Below are 21,988 nucleotides of genomic sequence, written 5' to 3'. Positions count from 1 at the left end.
AGAGAGAGAGAGAGAGAGAGAGAGAGAGAGAGAGAGAGAGAAACAACAGAGAGAAAGGAAAAAAGAAAGAAAAGGAAGGGGAAAAGGTAAGAAGAGGATAGGCAAGAAATTAATTGTAAACCATGGAATGTCTGATCTGTATGGAAAAGATAATATGCTCAAAACCCAGAAAGAAACAATCCGAGTAGAAAGAAGAAAAAAAAGAAAGAATTTCAAAATATTTAAACTTGTATAAATAGAGAAGTAGCTGTAGCAAGCTGAAAGGATGCCAGGGTTTGCAACACCTCTCCCAGGAATGGACCTATCTCACTTGCAGGCCATTCATTTTATAAATAAATAAATAATCAATTAATCAATCAATCAATCAATCTGCCCTTTTGTCCTATTTTTCTTTCATTGTCTTAGATTTTACCTTCTCTGTGTGAGTGAGTTCAGGTGCTTCTGGAAACCAGGATGCCAGGTCCTGGAGCTGGAGCCACAGGCCTTTGTGAGCCATCCAACACGAGTGCTGGGAAAGGAACCTGTGTCCTCTGACAGAACAGTCTGAGCTCTAAGCCTCTGAGCTGTCTCTCCAGCCCCTTATCCTCATTCTTCATTCTTGGATTATCAAGACACTCCCATCAGAGGCACACAGAAGGCGGGGCTCTAGGAAGTGCACTTGACTCAGAAGATGCACCCTCACCCTTCCCTTGTGTGTCTCCCTCCCGTCCCCTGACTCTCTGTGCTCAAGTTGATGTCAAAACCCGTTTAGAATAAACTTGGAAGGATAGCATAAAAGCACTATAAGTAAATTAGACATTAAACTACTTTCATTTTGAAAAATGATTTATTTTAGCTGGCCAGTGGTGGTCTACAGAGTGAGTTCCAGGACAGCCAGGGCTATACAGAGAAACACTGTCTCAAAAAACATTATATATATATATATATATATATATATATATATATATATATATGTTTTATTTTTATTTTATGTGAATGTGTGAATGCCTATAAGTGTATAAGTGTGTGCACTACATGTATGCACCGTGCCCATGGAGGACAGTCAGTCAAGATGTTGGATGTTAGATGTTAGAGTTAGAGGCAATTGTGAGCCCATTTCATGTAGGAGCAGCAAGTACCTTAAACCTTTGAGCCATCTCTCTAGCCCCAAGTACTTTTTGATTTTGAAATTGGACATACTTGTTTTTCCATCCAGAACAAATGTGATAAATATTTAGACATTAATGACTTTGTCTCAGTTTTCAGGGAAATCCAAGTTTGTGTTGTCAGTCACATCTAAATTAAAAGTCTAAAACCTCATTTGAGTTGGGTCTAGGGAGAGGTTAGTGGTAGAGCACTTGCCTAAAACGGCATAAGAGACTCTGGCTTTTTCTATAATTGAACATCCAGTGTGATACTTCGGAAGTTGTATTTTTCTAGTAAATTATCATGAATGAGACCCTGTTCCTTTATGAATGATGATGTTTCCTCCTCTGGAATGTTTTGATATGTGCATGTTTGTGATACCAGTTATCTGATTAACCGTAGGGTTTTTCCTACATCAGTCTATTTACTTTAGGCCCGTTCTTTTTCCTTGGCAATCAGCCATGTGCTGGGATCTCAGAGGAGGGAGAGCTCCTTTACTGATGATTATATGTTGTGGACAAGACGGCAGGCTATAATTTCCCCTGTTGGAGCTCTCGGACACTCAGGGTTCACTTTGATTTTGGAGGGAAACACAATCAAGGAGGATTTGGCAACTGCATTAAAAAAACAGAACAGCTAAGTGAAATGCTGGTGTCGCAATGAGCAGAAGAAAATCTATGAAAGTTGCACTTGGTCTACCAGATGGCTCTGCCGTTTCTGTCAGCTATTCCACATGAAGCAGCACCGAGGTACCATACATACCTTCTAATGGGCAAGAAGATGGCAGTGTAGAATGGATGGTAGTATAGCCGGTCAGTCCTCCCTCCCCGAATAGCCTAGAAGGGACACAGCCCTGTTGGACTACCAATGACACACAAAAGTCCCACCATGGTGGCTGTACATCATTCCTTTGTTTATTCCTTAAGGAAGCCAAACAGTATGTGCACAAGAACAAAAAATAGAGTGTAGGTGGGAGGAGCTTGGCGTCCACTCCAATTTCAAAAGCACCAACCCCCAATGTGACAACCTCATCTTACAAACTCTATAAGATATACTTTCCAGGGATGGAAGCCCAGTGGGGTCCCACAGCCCTTCGCCGGGAATCGGCCGTACTGTATGTCAAATCACAAGTCTGTAACTTTAGGACTTTAGATGTATGATGGTTTGTATATGCTCTGCCCAAACAGTGGCACTATTAGAGGTATGGCCCTGTTGGAGTAGGTGTGTCACTGTGGGTGTGGGCTTTAAGACCCCCATCCTGGCTGCCTGGAGGCCAGTCTTCTGCTAGCAGACTTTAGATGAAGATGTAGAATTCAGGTCCTCCTGCACCATGCCTGCCTGGATGCTGCCATGCTCCCACCTTGATGATAATAGACTGAATCTCTGAACCTGTAAGCCAGCCCCAGTTAAATGTTGTCCTTAGAAGAGTTGCCTTGGTCATGGTGTCTGTTCACAGCAGTAAAACCCTAACTAGGACAGGAAGCAACAACCATGTATCACCCCAGGTCAGCCCAGTGTCCCCCACTGTGTGAAACTCCCCCTCTCTTATTTCCCATGCCTCTATTCTAACTGACTACACCGTTCTTTTCTTTCCCTCTTTCTTCTCTCTTCCTTCCACAGTATATACCTGCTTCTACCATGACAGCAGTAAGGCTGGGTTTCATCTTAGAAGAAGTATTTGCCAGTCTTCTCTCACAAATTATAAGACTTCTCCTTAAGTGATCCGCAGATAATAAGAGACGGGGCACATTTATTCTGTGGTGTCTAGTACACACCACACAGTTTAGATCATAGCTGTCTACCTTGTGATTGTTTATAAATGGTAGCAAGATTTACTAGCTTCTTGTCACTCAAGAATTAGATCTTGGCAAACTAACAATGCTGACCGTAGTGATGCTGAGCATCTTACCAGTTTGTTTGGGATGGCAGCATTTTTCTTGAAATAGAACTATGAAGCATGAATTGGGATTACAGTACCATGCAGAAAGGGAGTGAAGTATTTTCAGAGGAAAATGGGTTAACCCTAGGTTGCTGTCTTCTCTCAGTTATCATTATGCAGGGTGTGCTGGCTGGTTCTGTGTCAACTTGATACACGCTGGAGTTATCACAGCGAAAGGAGCCTCCCTTGAGGAAATGCCTCCATGAGATCCAGCTGCAAGGCATTTTCTCAATTAGTGATCAAGGCTGGAGGGCCCCTTGTGGGTGGTGCCATCTTGGGTTCTATAAGAAAGCAAGCTGAGCAAGCCAGGGGAAGCAAGCCAGTAAGGAACATCTCTCCATGGCCTCTGCATCAGCTCCTGCTTCCTGCCCTGCTTGAGTTCCAGTCCTGACTTCCTTTGATGATGAACAGCAAAGTGGAAGTGAACACTGAATAAACCCTTTCCTCCCCAACTTGCTTCCTGGTTATGATGTTTGTGCAGGGATAGAAACCCTGACTAAGACACAAAGGTATGGGGAATGAATGAGAGAAACAGAAAATAAGTCAAAGAAAGATACAGTCGGCACACTGCCCTTTGGAGATTGATGGTAGTCTGGGGGTGAGCCTTGTGCTGTGGTGTCTGATCCAGCACCTCGGGAAGCCAGAGTGGAGGACAAGAGTCAGAGCCTGGAGAAGGCTGCAGAGGTTGCTCCAGTCTGGGTAAGAGTCTTCAAAGGCCTACGTGAAGTATTTGGTCCTGTTCTGGTTAATATCTGTTGCTATAACAAAACATTCTGAGCCAAAACAACTGTGCCCGGGATGGAGGTAAAGAGGGGTAGGGAAAGAGGGTGTTTGGTCTTTTACTTCCGGGTCACAATCCATCACTGAGGCAGGTGATGTAGCAAGAACGGAAGCAGAGACCATGGAGGAGAGCTGCTTTCTGTTTTCTCTCTGGATTGCTCTCTGTCTCTAACCCTTCTGTGGCTCTCTCTTTCTGCTAGCTTTGTTAGAGAAACCCCGGGCTCATCTGCTTGGGGATGGTGCTGCCTGAAGTGGGCTGGGCCCTCCCACATCAATCATTAGTGGAACCAATCCCTCATAGACGCAACCATACACCAATCCGGTCTGGACCATCCCTCAACTGAGGGTCTCTCAGATGACTCTAGCCAGCATCAAGTTGACAGCGAAGAATGACTAGGAAAGGGGCCTAGTTCACCGTGCTAGTGGGAGGTGACAAAGTTTCTGAGATGTAGGCCCAAGTGGAAAGATGTCACATCATTGGAGTTGTGCTCAAAAAGGGCCTCTGGTGCTCTGGTCTCTTACTTTTCTGTCTTTATCTCCCAGACACCTTTAGGTACACAGCTTCCTCTGCTAGTCCCCAAGTCTACTTGAGAGTGGGCTGAAAACTCTGACATTATTAGACAGTGAACTTTGTTTCCTTAAAAATTGATTGTCGGAGATATTATGTTAAGGTAATTAATGTTGAGGCATTAGTCAGAGCATCTCAGGCTGCCTCTACAACCAATACGAGGCAACATTAAATTATGTTCCAAAAGAGATTCCTGTTGACCCTGCATGCATGAGTGCGTGTGGGTGCCTGTGCATTCGTGTGTGTGTGTGTGTGTGTGTGTGTGTGTGTGTGTGTGTGCGCGCGCGCACGCACGCGCGTGCTCGAGAGTGCATACGCATGCAGTGGTGTATGCATATACATGCACATGTCTGTGCATCTGTTCTTACCTGCGTGGAGAACACAGTTTGTTGTTGAGTATCTTCCCGTGCTCATATCCATCTTATTTTCTGAGACACGGGGTCGGGCTGAACATGAAGATCACCATTTCAGTTAGGCTGGTTGACCACCAAGCCCCTGAAATCTGCCTCTCTGGGCCCCGGTATGGAAATTACGGACACACATCACAGCACTTGGCTCTTAGGTGGGCCCTGGGGGTTAGACTCAGAGCCTTATGCTTGTGCAGCGAGCACTTTTACCCATGGAGCCACAGACTTGAGATTCATTAGCCTCAGGAAAAAAATAGGTGAGGAATCAGAATAGATAGGCTGGCAGTAGCATAACCTTGAGACATTTTGACAAAATGTGTCAGGCAAACAGAAACAATCGGCTAGAGAGATCAATGATTCGAAGCACCTGTTGCTTTCACAGAGAGAGCCCAGGTTGAATTTCTTGCATCCAAATGGTGGTTAAAAGCCATCTAAAACTACAGTTCTAGGAGATATGACTCCCTTTTCTGACCTCTGCATGCCTGAGGTGCACATTCATGCAAGCAGGCACAAAGTCCCATACATAAATAAGATAAATGAATCTAAAAATCTTTTAAAGTAACCTACACATGATTTTAAGGGAAGATTGTGTCACTGGTAGGCTTTGGGAGAGAGAGAATTGTGGGATTAATTTTGGCAGTTAGTGTCAAGAGTTATCCTTGACCCTAATATAGAGCCAATGTCCTCAAAGAAAGCAATTCTTCCTCTGACGGGTCATACCTCCTAATCCTTCCCAAGCAGGTCCACTAACTGGGGACCAAGCGTTCAAACAAATGAGTGTATGGGGGGCCCATTCTTATTCAAATCACCACAATAGGAGTCTGGAATGTCCACCTGATTCTTATCCTAAAGTGGCCATTTAGCTAAACAGACAGTGTGGCTATCATAACAAGTCCCTGAACTGTCTGAAAAAGAGTGAAGGGTGCATTTGTAATGCCAAATGCATGGTCTCTGACACCCAACTGTCTGGATTTGCATCCTGGCATGGTGACTTGATGACTGAGAACCTGGCACACATTACTTAACTCCTTTGCGTATGGTGTCCTTCTCTGTAAAATTAGGATAACACCCTGTATCATTATGTGACATATATATACATATATGATATAGAACACAGTTAGCATGGCCCGTGACACATAGGAAGCAAAATATCATCAGCTGCTCTAATAGGAACTCATCTGAGATCAGTGTTAAGGCATCAACAGCTCACGGCTGCTTTCAGGACAGGAGCTGAGGACAGGACGGTAAGTCTTAAACAAACGTTCAAAGATTGTGTACGTGATCTGATACAGTCAAAGCTGAATTAGCCTTGAAAGGAAGCCTTAGAAGGTCAGTATTTAGACAAATGGCCACTCTAGGATAAGAATCAAGTGGACATTCCAGACTCCTACTGTGGCGATTTGAATAAGAATGGCCCCCACACACTCATTTGTTTGAACGCTTGGTCCCCAGTTAGTGGAACTGCGGTGGGAAGGATTAGGAGGTGTGACCTCTTAGAGGAAGTATGTTACTAGGGGTGGTCTTTGAAGTTTTAAAACCCCCGCACCAGGCCCAGAGGCTATCGATGTCTTAGGGTTTCCAGTGCTGTGAAGAAACACCATGACTGTAGGAACTCTGGCTTGTAGTTTTAGAGGTTTATTCCATTATTATTATCACGGTGAGAAGCATAGCAACACGCAGGCAGACATGGTGCTGGAGAAGGAGCTGAAGGTTCTCCATCTTGATCTGCAGGCAGCCAGGAGGAGACTACCATCCTTAGTGGGTGGAGCCTGAGCATAGGAGGAGACCTCAAAGCCCATTTACACAGTGACACGCTTCTTCTAACAAGGCCACACCTCCTAATAGTGCCACTTGCCCATGGACTAAACATTCAGACACGAGTGTATGGGGGCCAAACCTATTCCAGTCACCATAATCGGCCTGTAACTCGTGGATCCAATGTGAACACTCCGCTCCTCCAGCACCATGTCTGACGGCCTGGTACCATGTTCCCTACCATGATATTAAGTGAACTAACCCTCCCAAACTGTAAGCAAGCCCCCAGTTGGATACTTTCTTTGATAAGAGTTGCCTTGACCACAGTGTCTCTTTACAGTCATAGATCAGTGTCTAAGACACCTACTGTGGTAAGATTTTAGTGAGTGGTTTGTTCAAACAACATTGTTTTTGATGCAGACTCAAATGGCACTTGGAGTCATAGTCTTAGGTGTTCACATTCAAACGCTCACGTTGTAAAAGCAATATCACACACCGTCTTTTTTTTTCTCTTTATTAAAATAAATGGACTTTTCATAAATGCCATCATTAATGTATCATAATTAATCATTGAAATATTATTTGCTGCCTAGGTTTGCATAAGTTATATAGCTCTATATGAAGCATTTACATATTGCCTAAGCAAAAGTGTGCCATGGTCGAATTCTTTGTGTGTGAGTGTGCAGGTAGGCAGGTACTGGTGCCTGCATGCACAGGGCATGTGTCATCAGAGGACAGCCTTGGGTGTTGTTCCTCAGGTGCTGTCTGCCTCTTGTTTGACTCAGCATTTCCCATTGGTTGGAACTTCACCATGTTAGCTGGCCTATGAGCTTCCATGGTTCTGCCTGTCTAACACAGGCTCCTTGAGGCTGGTGTGAGCACGCTCACATGGTAGTCTCCTATTGGTTGCTTTTACATGGTGCCTGCCTTCTACGAGACGACAAGTGGGAGCCATGGAATCACTGTGGGAAGCCTGTGCCCAGATCTGGGACAGTGTGTCATCAACTCTATTCTGTTGGCTAAAGAATGAAGGGAGCGAAGAGGTAGGCTATACCTCTTGATGGAGGGGATGAGATTTTATCACAGAAATGCATGCGAGCAGGAGGTAGCATGGCAGCCATCTTTAGAAAACACCATCAGCCTGCACCATAAACTCCAGGCTGAAGACACTTGGCTGGAACGTGCTTCCCCAAGTGACGACTGTTTGGGCTTCTGTAGACTATGGACAAGAAGCGACTGATAACACTTGGAGAAGAATAACTTCAGCAAAACCTTCTTTTCCCAGAAAGACTGCAGTGGACTACAGGATGACAACGTCATTCACCATGTCCTTTTATCTCAGACGAAAGCCCACAGGCCAAAGGACCTTGAACTTCAGACTTGAGAACATGGAGGTAAAAGCTCTCCCCAAGGCTTTGATGATGGCTCTCTGGATTGTGGGATTAGGACTTCCAGGAAGTCAGCATGAGAATTTTCTAGAAATATTCTAACAGGGGTTTATCCAGTTGTGTATTTCCAATTCTTTTTAGAAGGATCTTTTAATTTATGACTACATTGCAAACTGTCTGGGTAGTGGAAACACTTCATAGTTCTTTATGAATTCCATAGGCAGTTTCTAAGTGTTACACATCTTATAAGACCCCCATGGCCTCTACGTTTTGGCATTGATATTCTCATTTAGTTCTCTTGAGTACGGACTGGGACTTAGTAAGTTCCTTTTTGGAAAAGATTGATCTCGGGATGGTCCGGTGTGAACAACAATCATTTAAGAAAATTCTGGAAGGGAGTCGGTTACCAGAAAGAAAATGTGTCCAGGGGACCTTTGATATTCCTTCTTTCCTATGATAATAGGCAAGGTGACCAACAGTGTCCCTGGGTTGAGAAAGTCCATGGTGGTTAGTTTTTTGTTTTTTTTTTTTTAATGTCAATTTGGCTAAAGTCAGGAACATTTGGGAAGAGAAATCTCACTTGGGAAAATGCTTCCATCAGATTGAACCTTAGGCAATTCCTGATCTGTGAACGATCGATACGGGAGGGTACCACCAAGGACTGGTGTTCCTAGGTTGTATGGAAAAGCAAACAGGCATGGACAGCAGGGCCGTATGCAACACTCCCTCACGGTCTCTGCTTCAGTTCCTGCCTCCAGGTTCCTGCCCCGAGTTCCTGCTCTGGCTTCTTTTCATGACAGACTACAGGAGAAAATTAAACTCTTTTTCTCCCCAAGTTGCTTTGGGTCCTGGTCTTTAGAAAGCAAAGTAGGAGAGAGGCCAAAATCATGGAACATGGCTTGCTTTGGCAACTGGAAACGCTAAGGTTTAGAAAGATCCGAGAGATACTCAGGATGCTGTGAGCAGCTTCTAAGGGGGTCTCATGACTAAGCATCCAGGCAGAGGGATACCCTACCCAGGCCTATGGTGTCTTCCCCAGCACAGTAGTTTGGAAGTACTCAGGTGGAAAACACTGATCTCAGAATGGTCCAGGGTGCAGAACAGTCATTTAAGAAAGTTCTGGAAGGGAGTCAGTTGCCAGAAGGAAAACGTGTCCAGGGGGCCTTTAAGACCCCCTTCTTTCCTATGATAATAGACTTTTAAAGCAAAGCAAGATGTGATAATGTTCAGAATTGACATCCACGCGTCTAGTAGTAGGTGATTTTGTTCAGTGGAGGGGAGAAGCTAAGCATTGCAATGCAGTCATATTCCGGGCTCTGCGAGAAGCAGGTAGTATGTACACCGCAACAGTAAGAGTGAATATATCCACGCGTGTAGGACTAGAGGGGTGGGGGATGGGTGTTCTGCTGCCTCCCCAGTGGATGTCAGGCACGTGACCCCATTACCCCTCGGAGAGGTTGCCTGCTTCAGATCCCACATCCGTGCAATCAGATCCTGCATGCATCCGTCTTAGGCCCCACTCCACACTGGCTATTTGAATGAACAGAGGCTCTCCTCCCCCAATGCCTGCTGTTGCCAACAAGGGTGTCAGGGTGTCACCACACGAAGAGCACAGTGTCTTGAGAGGTAGACTAGTCAAAGGCAAATGCCGTCTCAATAACAATGAGCAAAGTTGGCAGCAAGACGTTGGTTCCTGAGTATCTTTCTACATTAAAAAAGAAGCAGCACTCCATGAAAACGTGGCTGGTCCTTTGGTTGGAGCACAAACAGATCCTGCGATATCTTGAAATGTCAGAAAGTAAGGAAGTACTCAGAGAATGATAGGCTCAATACAAGGGCCCTGGAGCCAGCCAGCTTTCCAGGATCCTATGGGTCTTGCTTTGTGCTGAGCATGCGCTATACATTATGAGAGTTACGTCTTATAATCCACTGAGTAAGAATGCACAGTCCCTGTGGCTACAAACTGAAGAGGAGAAAGGGACGCAAAGCATCGGGATGCGGGCACAAAGCTACACTACCAGACCTTAGCAAGCACCGACCCCAAGCCGGGATCAATAGCCCGGAGTTACATGCTGAGGAACAGCACCCTGCTACTTACACGCTCTCACAGGGTCTTTCAGAAAGATTGGCCCGGTGCTCAGTACTTGCTGCTCTCGCAGAGGACCTGAGCTCAGTTCTCAGCGTTCATAGGCTCACAGCCATTTATAACTCTAGTTGTAGGGGGTCTGACGCGTGTTACTAGTCTATGTCACTAGTGACTAGGCATTCTTTTGACGGGTCTCTGTACATGCAGACCAGTGAGCACACACATAAAATAGGTCAATCTTTCTGTTTGTTCTTTTTTGGTTTTTCCAGATAGAGTTTCTCTGTGTAGGCTTGGCTATCCTAGAACTTGATTTGTAGACCAGGCTGGCCTCGAACTTAGAGATCCACTGGCCTGGATCTCCTGAATGCTGGAGTTAAAGGCCATGAACCACTGCTACCCAGAAAGCAGATCTCTCTCTCTCTCTCTCTCTCTCTCTCTCTCTCTCTCTCTCTCTCTCTCTCTTTCTGCTTTTTAAAAGACACTTCAGGTGTTGCAGAGATGTGGGCTGCTCTTGCAAAGGCCCAGAGTTTGACTCCCAAAGTTCATGTTAGGCAACTCATAGCTGCCTGTTAACTCCAGCTCCAGGGAATCTGAAGCCATTTTTCTGGTGTCTGTGGGTACCCACGCTTACATGTACATACCCACATACTGACACTCATACTTACACATCTTACACATGCTTAAAAAATAATTCTGAAGAAGATACTTGCCAATTACAAAGAATAAAATAGCAATAATGGAGAGATTTTTAAAAGTTAGAAAAATAAGTTGGGTGTATGCAGAGATAATAGAATTTTAATGATTTCAGAATCTGGTTGAAGATATTTATTTATTTATTTTTTGGTACAATTCTTGCAGCTTTGTTTGAAACCATGCAAAAAATAATAAGGGCAGAAATGTAAAGCAAAAATAGAGTCGCAAGTGTGCCTTCTGTCTTTTGTTTTCCAGCTGCCATTACCCAGACCCAGGCCCAGGGAACGGAGTGAAGAGGAAAGCAAACTGAAGCTTAGAAAAGAACATTACCATCCAGGCAAGAAAACAACAGGTCTCACCAGGCAGTGGGCACCACAGGGGAAACTCCGAGGGGAGAATGTGGACCCCAGCTGAGGTCCCTGGATGGATGGTGTCTGTGATGGAGCACCTGGAGCCTGTGAACCATGCTGAATGCAAACACAGTCAGATCTACCCCCTTGCTGGAGTCTTCTCAGGCAAGCAGTAAGGGTGAGGCAGGTCGCAACTCCCATTATACACGTGAGAAATCAAGGTTCAGTGAAGTTTCCAAGGTCGTCCTTCAGTTAGACTAAAGTGTTTGACTGTTGTGATTTTTAAGTTCTCTGAAGCCACCAGAGAACACTTTAGTTGCCCCGCCCCATCACCTGAGTGTTTTTTTCTAAGTCAGCGTTTTTTTTTAAAAGAGGATGGCCCAGAAGAACCCATAACAGTAGTGCCTAGATATTTCTTAGAAATTACTAATAAAGAGACAACGTGATGGCTCAGTGGGTAAGGCTTACTGCCAAGCCTATCTATCCCCTGAGGTCGGTTTTCCAGAGACCTGTGTGGTGAGCATAAACTGTCTTGATTTCTCCTGACTCCCACTTTCCTGCACATCCACACACAAAAAGTACATGTGATTCTTTTCTTCTTCTTCTTCTTCTTCTTCTTCTTCTTCTTCTTCTTCTTCTTCTTCTTCTTCTTCTTCTTTCTTCTTCTTCTTCTTCTTCTTCTTCTTCTTTTTTAAATTAAAAACGAGTGAGACACATCTCTCTACACTAACTCAAAACATTTGAGATAGAACCTAGGAGTGGTGCCCAATTATCTATTTAAAAAAACACCTCTCCCTCTCCCTCTCCCTCTCCCTCTCCCTCTCCCTCTCCCTCCCCCTCTCCCTCTCCCTCTCCCTCTCCCTCCCCCCTTCTCTCTGTTGTGTGTGTGTGTGTGTGTGTGTGTGTGTGTGTGTGTGTGCCTCTCAAAGTCAGTTCTCTTCTCTCACCATGTGGGTTCTTGGGATCAGAGTCAGGTAGTCAGGGGCTTGGCAGCAACCGCCTTTATCTGCTGAGCCATCTCGTGACCATAATCTAGGTTTTTACCAAGTGTTCCTGGTGATCTTGAGGCAAGCTCAACTACTTCTTATGTCTCTTTAGAGCTTCTATGCAAATCAGAACTTTGCATAGAAACAAGGTTAAAGTTTTTCAGAAGGCTTAATAATCTCCGTCTCAGTTGCATAGCTAACCTAGGGAATTGCTGGGTTTCTTCCAGGATAGGCTCGCGTACAGGCTGGAGACAGAAGAGGGTCCATTGGAGTTGGGAGGAGGGACTGATGACAATTTTTCGTGCTTGACTAGGCTTTTTAAAAAGCTACTTCTTAGGGTACATTAACCAGCCAGCGAAACCACTTGTTTCTGAGGGGAGGTGGGAGGTGGGGGCGGGGGTGGAGCGTGGGGCGGAGCGACATTTCGCTGCTCCGGAATCGGTGCCTTCTCAGTGGCGCCGCGCGTCCCCCTCCCCCCTCCGGATCTGCCCGGAGCTGGGCTCTTAAACTCAACTCTCCCTGCCAACGCCGCCACCTTCAGTGTCTCCGGTACCGGACTTCTTGGAATTCCTCCGGCCCGGTCCAGCCGAGGGAATTCCCCGGATCGTGGCGAACTGCCCGCCCCCTCGGCACCCTTCCTCCGGCTCTCCGCCCCCGCAGGGGCTGCCGGCTGCCAAGGGAGGCTAGGGTGCCACGGCTGGAAAATGAGCGGTGCCTGGAGGGTGTCCGGGGGCTGCAGGTAACTGACGCGGGACCTCGAGGGGCAGCAGGCTCTGCGTCGGTGTCCCTTTCCGGCACTACCGCGCAGCGACCTGCTGCGCCCTCCCGCGGGCTGCGCCTTGGGGCTCCTGGGCTCCCGCTGAGTAGGACGGGCGGGGAAGGGTGAGGACCCCCCCCCCCAACGTCAGGCAAGACTCTTGACTCTCCCTGCTCGTTCCACAGCCACTGTCCGGTGCAGGTTCCTTCCAGCAGCCCGCAGCGGCGGCACCGGTGAGTGCAGTCCGCGCGACTGATGCCTGGTTAAGATGGAGAAGTTTCTGCAGATCGCGCCACACTCTCTGGCCATCGTCCTGGGCCCGGCCGACAGCCCCGCAGAGGAGAAGCCCGGGACGGTTCAGCCCTCGCCCCCGGTTCCCACCCAACCCCGGCAGCTCGCCCGACACCACATCGGGTACGAGATCTTCGCAGATTTCAAAGCGGAGAACATGCAACACTTCTGGAACAAGAAGGTCACAGCCGCGGTGGCCGAGACTTTTTTCCTAGGCTGGATCGACGAGCAGGTCTTGCTGATCCAGGGCAAGGAGGAGCATCTGGAGGCGCTGCGGGAGGGCTGGACGCGCAGGGCTCTGCGACCCCCCTCTGGCTTCCAGATCCGCTGCTTGGGTGAGTGCCGCCGCCCCGTCGGGCTGTGGGGTCCCTGCCCTGTCCCCTGCTCCGGAGGGCGCTGAGCCTGCGCTTAGGCCGAGTTCCCGGGGTCCCAGGATTCTCGCGCGCATCTCGGTCGGGGAAGGGGTCCGCGGCGCTTCGGGAGAGCGGAATCCGGGGACTTTAGGGCACTTGGAACGTGGACTGCGCCTTTCACCACGCGCTTCAGGGGCGGCCAGGGGATCCTCCTGGCGGCGTCGGTGGCGCGCCCTACGGGGCGGCGCCTGGGGCTGGCCAGGTAGGCGGCGCGGCAGCTCTAGGGTGCACACGGGTCGGGGCTACGGGTGTCAGCTTTTCCACGCCTCGCGGGCGTGGGGAGTGCGGGCCAAGCCGAGGGAGAGCGCGGAGAATCGGGATTCCGGTGGTACCAGGTCTGCGTGGCCGGCCCTTGAGCTGCGCCTCGGTCCCTACGACATCCTTTTCCAGGGTGGCGACCTCGTGGGGCGCGTCGCTCGGCTCAGGTGTGTTGGCGCCGTTCTCACTCTCCCGCATTTCCGTGCAAGACAAAAGGTACAGTTCTTTGCTTGTGGAGCAACTTCCAACAGTATTGTGTGATTGAAGGTGGAGAAAAAAGACAACAGAGAGGAGCTAGGGAAAACGTTTGATCTTTTAGTTTGTTGGTGGCGAAGGAGAAAAGAAAATACTGAGCAGAATAGCTGGAAAGGGGTTTTTCGTGGCTGAAACTCAGGGTTGTATTGTGTTTTTATTGCAATCCTACTTAATATGTTTTTCTTAATCCCGGGCAACCTGGCGCTTAGAAAACTTTAGTTTTGGACGACGAACCCGGTGGCTAAGAGTAAATATAACACATAGCGATGTTTTATGAAACGATCCGATAAAGAAAGCATTCTTTTTAGTTCCAGGGCTTAAACATTCTTTTATGACATTTTGGGAGGAGGTCAAAAGTTCAAACTGTAAAAGCCCGTAAAGCGACCTTCTGTGGTCCCCGCGCCTCCCCTGAAGGATTAGCTTTTACCTACTAATGTGTTTTCTATGCGGGTGGTAAACAGATAGCATTTTTATTTTTCTGTGATTTGCCTTTTTTTTTTTCGTAGCAGAGATTTGTTTTTGCAAAGGTTCCTTTGAATGGAGCAGGCAAACATCTAGTGAAAGCTTGCTTCTTGTTGTGTCTAAAAGATCGATCTTGATTCTCCCCCTTCCCCCAACCCCCCCTCTCCTGCATCCCCCTAGTTCAGCCCCTGTAATTAAGCTGCCTGCATTACTAAAGGGGCCCGAGATGAACGCCTCGGAGGGTTGGCCTGCCTTTACTTCTTTTACAGGGCAGGATTTGAACATTTGGAGGAGAACCGTCATCCTTAAGATTGTGCACGCACAGTCCAGACTTTTCTACAGCATTTTGTTAGTTTCCTTCGAAACTCGACCTCAGGCTGCTTTTGTGTTTGGATTTGGAGTTTTCATCTATGTACTTTATAGTCTAATGTACCCCTTGTAAAACTGCAAAGTTTGACAATGGCCTCCTTACTCTTGTTTCATCCGGAGCCCTTTGCACCCCACTATTACAATTTGGAGATGGGATCTAAGGAACAGCAACATAGTTTCATTTGAAAACATTTCGGTATGTTCATTTTTTTTTTTTTAAAAAAATATTTTATGAGTCTTTATAAATAGATAGCAATGCGTGATCTGTCATCTTCACCAGAGAGAAGCATTTTGACAAATTTGAAAGGCTCCAAATCCATTACTGAAGTTGCTTGATTATTGCCGTTATTATGAATACTGCCTGTCGCAGGCTGACCTCCTCCTGATGGGAGTCTGCGCTGGCTGCTGCAGGACTGTGCTTAGCCCTTAACTTAGGGTCTTGGGTTGGAGGCAGATGCTTAGTCTTAAACCCGGAGGCATCAGATAAAAGAGCTGGGGCTGGGGAGTGGGGGTGGTACCTGCTGATATGCAGGTGGCAACTGCCTTTTGAACCCCCTTGGGGGTCAAGATATCTGCTGGTGCTTCACTTTCCCCTCTCAAATGGTGGTTCTAATGATGGGTTGTTTGAGAGATTAGGATGTACTATAAAATTCTCCAACTGGAATGTCAATGTCTGTGGCAGGCCTCCCTCCTTTTTTCTTGGAGCTACTGGGGACTGGCTACACAGCCTTTCATTCTGAAGCACAATGTTACTACTGGTGACAAATCAAAAGAAAGAGAGAAAGAAAGAGAAAGAAAGGAAGGAAGGAAGGAAGGAAGGAAGGAAGGAAGGAAGGATGGATGGATCACACCATAAGCCGTGAAACTTGATTTTGAAAAGTGAGATTGACATTTTAGCCTACCCTGGGAGTCACCTAAGCTATGTACAAGAGCAGGCAGCAAACACTAACTTGGATACTTAAGTAATCTGATTCTTTGGTTTATATTCTAATGTTACTATGTATCTTTCAGTGAGTCTTCCAACTGATCTTCTCTTTTGCACTTAAGGGTGTGGTCAGATACCTTCATTCTCTTCTGTGATTTTAGTTAAGGACTTCATGTGGGTCGGCTACAGGGCCAGAGACACTGGTGAGCACGGCAGAGAGCATCATATTCCTACTTGCTGAACATGAAACAGGCAGGGCTCCCAAATAACCGACAGCCAATTGTTAGCTCACGGTTTATTACTCTGGCAGTACATAATGACGTTCACACAAGGGATCATTTTCTAGATGGTTCCTTAGATTCCACCAGGGACAGTAAACTTGTAATGAACTTGTTCTCTCAGATTCTCCCAGTGAAGAAGAGAAAGGAAGGCTTTGTTGCCAATCTCAGATGCACATTTCCTGGGCCAGTGCCCCTATGCCATCCTGGATGAGAGGCTGCATAGATAATACCTAGAAACTTTTGTCTAGCTCTGCCCTTCGTATTTTACTTCATAGCTTACTGGGAAGTGGGAAACATCTACATTGGAAAATGCAAGCGTTTCAGTGTCTGTAATCCCCAAAGTATACGGTTCTAACCAGCTGTAAAATTTTCCGGAGAGGGTTGGACGCCCAAGTGGTGATTACAGGATCAACCAAAAAGGAGGGAATTAAATAACTCAAAGGACACCAAGTTTCAATTTGGCATATTCAAATCCACCACTTAGAAATATTCTTTGAACTATCCTATGGTATGTAAATTGAATCCAAAGGTCACTTTTTAATCTCTACGGTCCCCCAAAAGGAGACTTATATGTGTATGTAAGAAACTAGTCATTATTGTTAACTGACTGAGAATTTCAAATATGCATAACACATTTCAAAATTGTCCTGTAAAACACTTTACTTTAAGTCCCGTACATATTCTCTGGGGTTTTCCAATCTCTTGTCACTTCCTGAAGATACAAGGACTGATAAGGCATGCGATTTGGGGGTTGGGGTTCCGACTGGAGGCGCTGAGCAGTCAGTTTGGGGGCTGAGGTGCTAACTGGAAGCACTGAGCAGTCTAGGTGCTTCCTGGTTTTTTGTTGTGTGTTTTGGATGAGCAAAAAGTTATATTCCCTTTGTAAGCAGGCAGAATAGGTTTCCTGGGGTGAGAGGAGCCAGGCTTTGTGTGGGTGTGGGGTGTGCTGGCCTAGGAAGGCTTCGGGAGCCAGGGTTTGCCGGATGTCAGGTGCACAGGGGCTGCGAACTTCAAACCCTGTTTGGAAGTGGATGGGCACGCAGTGGAGGAGGGAGCCTGGGCCCTGTGTGAAGGGTTGGAAGGAACTGGGAACAACTGGGAGAGGGGCTTTTATGCCAGGAGAAGGAGTGTTTTAATAAAGTTTTTTAGAGTCAGAGAAGGTGACAGATGGGCTGGAAGGCACAACAGGTACAAATTTATTATCTGCATCATGGGGACCAACGGGTCCTGTATTAGATTTCTTTTATGATACACTGTAACTTATGCTGTCCACAGTCCTTGCCCTCCAAAGGATACCATCAGTCTGCTTGAGACCAGGGGCCTCTCTGCCTTAGCCCTAGACTCTTGTGGCTTTGTGTGAAGTCACACTGTGGGCCTCTATTCCATTGCGCTGGGCTCCTGGGTTTCTCCCACCTGTTAATGCTCACCGGTTCCTCTAACTTCAGATCCCAGGGATGCTGGACTACTGTCTCTGTCATCTGCAGAGACTTCTTAACACTGCTCCATTTGGTTCTTAGCTATTCAAATAGTTGTGAGCAAGTATACTTTTAAGACCTAAATGTACATTTCAGTGTAGTTAAGGCTAGTCCTTTGCCTTAAAAACGTTCAGAATATGCAGGTGTTATTTCATTTGGAAAATTTTAATAGGTGATGTCAGTAAGATTTTCTTTCCTCCCTCCTTTCCCTTCTTTTTCAAGACTGAGTTTTATGCAGCACAATAACGGCAATAGCCTTAGACTTCTACATAGCTGACAGTGGCTGTGAATTATTCACCATTTTGGTTTTGCATCCAAGGGCTGCTGCTAAAAGTTGCTTTTTTTTTTCTTCTCATTTATGTGTTTAATGTATAGGAGTACACTGTAGCTGTCTTCAGACACACCTGACTAGGAATCCAATCCCATTACAGATGGTTGTGAGTGACCAAGATGGTTGTGAGTGACCAAGTGGTTGCTGGGATTTGAACTCAGGACCTCTGGGAGAGCAGTCAGTGCTCTTAACTGCCGAGACATCTCTCCAGCTCCACGAGTTGCTTTCTTAAAGAAGCTTCTTCAAGAAGTAAATTATCAAGACAAAATTGATAGGCAGTTTGTTTTCTCCCTCGGTGACACAGCTATAGGCCAGATTAGACCAGATTAAAAGTACATAAAGGCAGGTTTTTTAGGAGGCAGCTCTCCCGCAGGTTTGCTGATCTCACAGGTCAGTGAAGGCTAAAGAAGGGGGTTTTATAGAGCTTAGGGGAGGTGCCAGCCAGGATTGTGCCCATACATGGCCAAAACCTGAGACCCTGGGTTGGCAATCTTGGGTGGGTTGCTGGAAACAGGGAGACAGGGAGCAATACACTTTAGCCTGGGGTTTTCTCCAAGGGAAGAAATTTTTCTCTGTGTAGGGAAATTTTCTCTGTGGGAGCGGGGTTTGGGGAAGGAGGGCAGCCAGGGTTTCCCAACTTGTGCTGGGGATGAACAGGGGTTTCAGCCTAACAAATATGTTTTTAAATGTTGCATACCCTGGACTAGAGACGTAGCTCAGTGGTTAAGAGCACTGGCTACTCTTCCATAGGACCTGGGTTCAATTCCCAGCACCCACAGGGCAGCTCACAACTGCAACTCCAGTTGCAGGGGATCTGGCACCCTCTACAGGCAGACAGGCAGACAGAATACCCATGCACATTAAGTAAATAAATACATGATAAAAAGGTGTATTCTCAGCCAGGCAGTGGTGGCACATGCCTTTAATCCCAGCACTCGGGAGGCAGAGGCAGGCAGATTTCTGAGTTCGAGGCCAGCCTGGTCTACAAAGTAAGTTCCAGGACAGCCAGAGCTATACAGAGAAACCCTGTCTCGAAAAACAACAAAACAAAACAAAACAAAACCCAAAAAAACAAAAGATGCATTCTCCAGAAAACACTTGCACACTTAAAAACCAAAATGGAAGCTACTCATAGCTCAAGTACTTTAGATCAGCTTAAATTTGCTTAATCCATCGAATTAGTTGCTTTAAACTTCTTCTATCTGGTTGGCTCAGTGGTTAGTTAAGAGCACTGGGTATTCGTCCAGGGGATCTGGGTTCAATTCCCAGCACCCACATGGCAGCTCATAACTGTCCAAGGGGATCCAACACCCTCACACAGATTAATGCAGGCAAAAATACCAATACCCATAAAAGTAAAGAAATAAAGTGTGGGGGGAAAAAACTTCTTTGATTCATCTAGCAACTGGGACACATACTTTTTCTGCTCTTTCTCAGAGAGGAAGTAGAGAATGAATCAGATAGTTCTAGTCTAGTGAGCCAACAGACATTTGGAAATTTAAAGAAAATTTGGTTTTGGTTTTTGCTGTGCTGATAATTGAACCCTGGACTTTATGCATATTTTGTTACTACTCTGCCATTGAGTCATAGCCTCAGTCACTGAAATATGAATAAGGCAGCTAGAAACTGCGCCCCACCTCCACCCCCGGCAGCTGGATGCTAAGGCGCATGTGCGGAAGGACTGGCTGGATGGTAAAGCGCATGTGCGGAAGGTCTCTCTGCTCTAGCGCCTCATTTTGGGTGAAGTTTGGATAATGAGGCCGGTAGGCAGTGGCGATAGTGACAGTGTTACACATGAAAGTTAGCCTGAAGTACTTGAGGAACAAAAGAGAAAGCCAGAAGGGTTGACCCAGGCTAGCCCAGTGGAGGCATGCAGGATTATACTTCCGCACGGAGGGGATATGAATCTTCAAGTACAGTGTGTTGGATTAGATTTGTAGAAAAATCCGAAAGAATCTCAGATATGATCTTATTTCTTGAAGATGTTTACCTGTCATATTAAAACCTAGGACTAGCCTAAATATGGGACAATGATGTAATTAAGTGCTCATCAACGTCCAGTCATAAAAAAACATTTTTATGAACCACCTCACTCAGGGTCCTGACCCTCTAAGCAAATGCGTGTCTGTTTGTATATGAGGAAAGACACAAAGTGAACTTCCAAGCTTGCTGGCTGTGCCTAAAGTCAGCGAGAGGCTTCGTGAAGTCTTGTACTTTCCAGGGCTTATTGTTTCCTTATTATTACTCCGTTGTTTACTTACTATCCCAAGTGTGCATTTGTCTTCTTGTAAGTTTGTTTTGAATTTGGGAAAGGAAGTGTATGGAGAAAAGAATTTATTGGTCATCATGAAGTTAATTTAAGGAAGTGGTTCTCAACCCATAGGTCATGACCCCTTTGAGGTTGCATATCAGACATCCTGAGTATCAGCTCTTACACTATGATTCATAACAGTAGCAGAATTACAGTTATGAAGCAGCAATGGAATAACCTATGGCTGGGGGGTCAGCACGACATGAGGAACTGTATTAAAGGGCTGCAGCATTAGGAAGGTTGAGAGTCACTGATCTAAGGGAATGTGAAATGGAAGAGGCGTCTGGGTGCCGTGGAAGCAAATATGTCATACTATCTGCTCCTAAGACACAGGGTATGAGAGAGGGGAAGGCGGAGGTGTTGAGAGAGCTTGTGTGTAGGATGGCCTATGAAAAACAGCAAGGGTGAAGATGACGGAGAGGAGGAGGGAGCAGGGGACACCAGCTGGCCTCAGAACTGTGCCCGGCTATGTGTCCTTGCAGGAGGACTTCAGGTTGGAAGTCCTGAGTCAGGCAGGTCCTTTCCAGTTTTCACAGACTTTCTAACCAAGTGCCTTCTCGGTCACCAAGGCAACGGGGAAGGTGTAGGGAGCTAACCTGCTCATCTCTTGGTGTCCTCATGGAATAGGAGGCTTCAGGGCTTCGTGTTTAGTGCACGGCCAAGTTTGGTCCCCAGGGTTCATGTCAAAAGCTGGTCATGGTGGTGGCATGTGCTAGTCATACCAGCTCCTAGGGGGCAGAGCCAGGAGGATATCCCCATGGCCATCTAGTGGAATTGGTGAGCCTTGAGTTCCAGCGAGAGAACTTGTCTCAAGAAATAAGGTAGATAGATATAAGGAGACATGTCGTCTCAGGTTGTCCTCTGGCTTCAACATATGGCGCACACACATACATGCACACCTATATACATGTACATACAGCATATATACACAGAGACATTCTTTATCTGACCGGTTATAGCAACATTGATCCAACGGTTGAACCCCACTGGCAGTATTCATCCAGACTCTTGGCTGTTTCTCCAAGGAAACTTACTGTCTTGCAGGTTCTGATGGTGACTTCTCCCCCTGATGGTGACTCCTCCCCCACCCCCACCCCACCTTGCCTCATTTTCCTTTGGTCTGGATAAGCTTGGAAAGTCTGCCAATTTTAGAGTTAATATGGAACTGTGGGACACTTGAGTAATTTTTGTTGATAGCGGAGACTCTGTGAGCAGCGTCTCACAGTCTAATTTGTCTAGGTTGATTTCCTTTCACCAGAGCCTGGTTATTAATTTATTAGAATACCTTGGTTTAAGGAAAAGTCTTTAATAGTTAACTGTGAAAAGCGAATATGGGAACATGAAAGGTAGACCTTAGGAACTGTGTCTGTCCCTAGATAATCTCGGCTACCCTATCATCATCATCATCATCATCATCATCATCATCATCATCATCATCATCATCATCTAAATCTCTATCTTCTACATCTTCTCTCCCACGGAAAAAGGAATATTCTACAAGATAAGTTTTACCCCATTTCCATCTTAATAATCTCCCCCTCCTGCCGCCTGCTCCGGCCTATTTATTTATTTATTATATATGTCTTAGTCAGGGTTTCTATTCCTGCACAAACATCATGACCAAGAAGCAAGTTGGGGAGGAAAGGGTTTATTCAGCTTACACTTCCACATTGCTGTACATCACTGAAAGAAGTCAGGACTGGAACTCAAGCAGGTCAGAAAGCAGGAGTTGATGCAGAAGCCATGGAGGGATGTTCTTTGATGGCTTGCTTCCCCTGGCTTG

General features: G+C 46.4%; 1 protein-coding gene across 2 annotated transcripts in view; it reads left to right on the top strand.

Moving 5' to 3' along the window:
• Positions 1 to 12,576: 12,576 nt before the first annotated feature.
• Stox2 (storkhead box 2) overlaps positions 12,577 to 21,988 on the top strand; it is a 237,571-nt gene continuing 228,159 nt past the window's right edge. The window contains exons 1-2 of one of the 2 annotated variants that reach the window (XM_029531991.1): positions 12,577 to 12,816; positions 13,020 to 13,460. In XM_029531991.1, coding sequence (XP_029387851.1) covers positions 13,103 to 13,460 — 358 coding nt within the window. In that variant the 5' untranslated portion in view covers positions 12,577 to 12,816; positions 13,020 to 13,102. The remainder of the gene's footprint in view (positions 12,817 to 13,019; positions 13,461 to 21,988) is intronic. The other variant, XM_029531990.1, reaches the window with a different exon arrangement.

The sequence above is a fragment of the Mus pahari genome, chromosome 19 (assembly GCF_900095145.1).
Source record: "Mus pahari chromosome 19, PAHARI_EIJ_v1.1, whole genome shotgun sequence".
NCBI lineage: Eukaryota > Metazoa > Chordata > Mammalia > Rodentia > Muridae > Mus > Mus pahari.
Note: the sequence above shows the minus strand (reverse complement) of the source record. Positions and strands in the feature narration are given on the sequence as shown.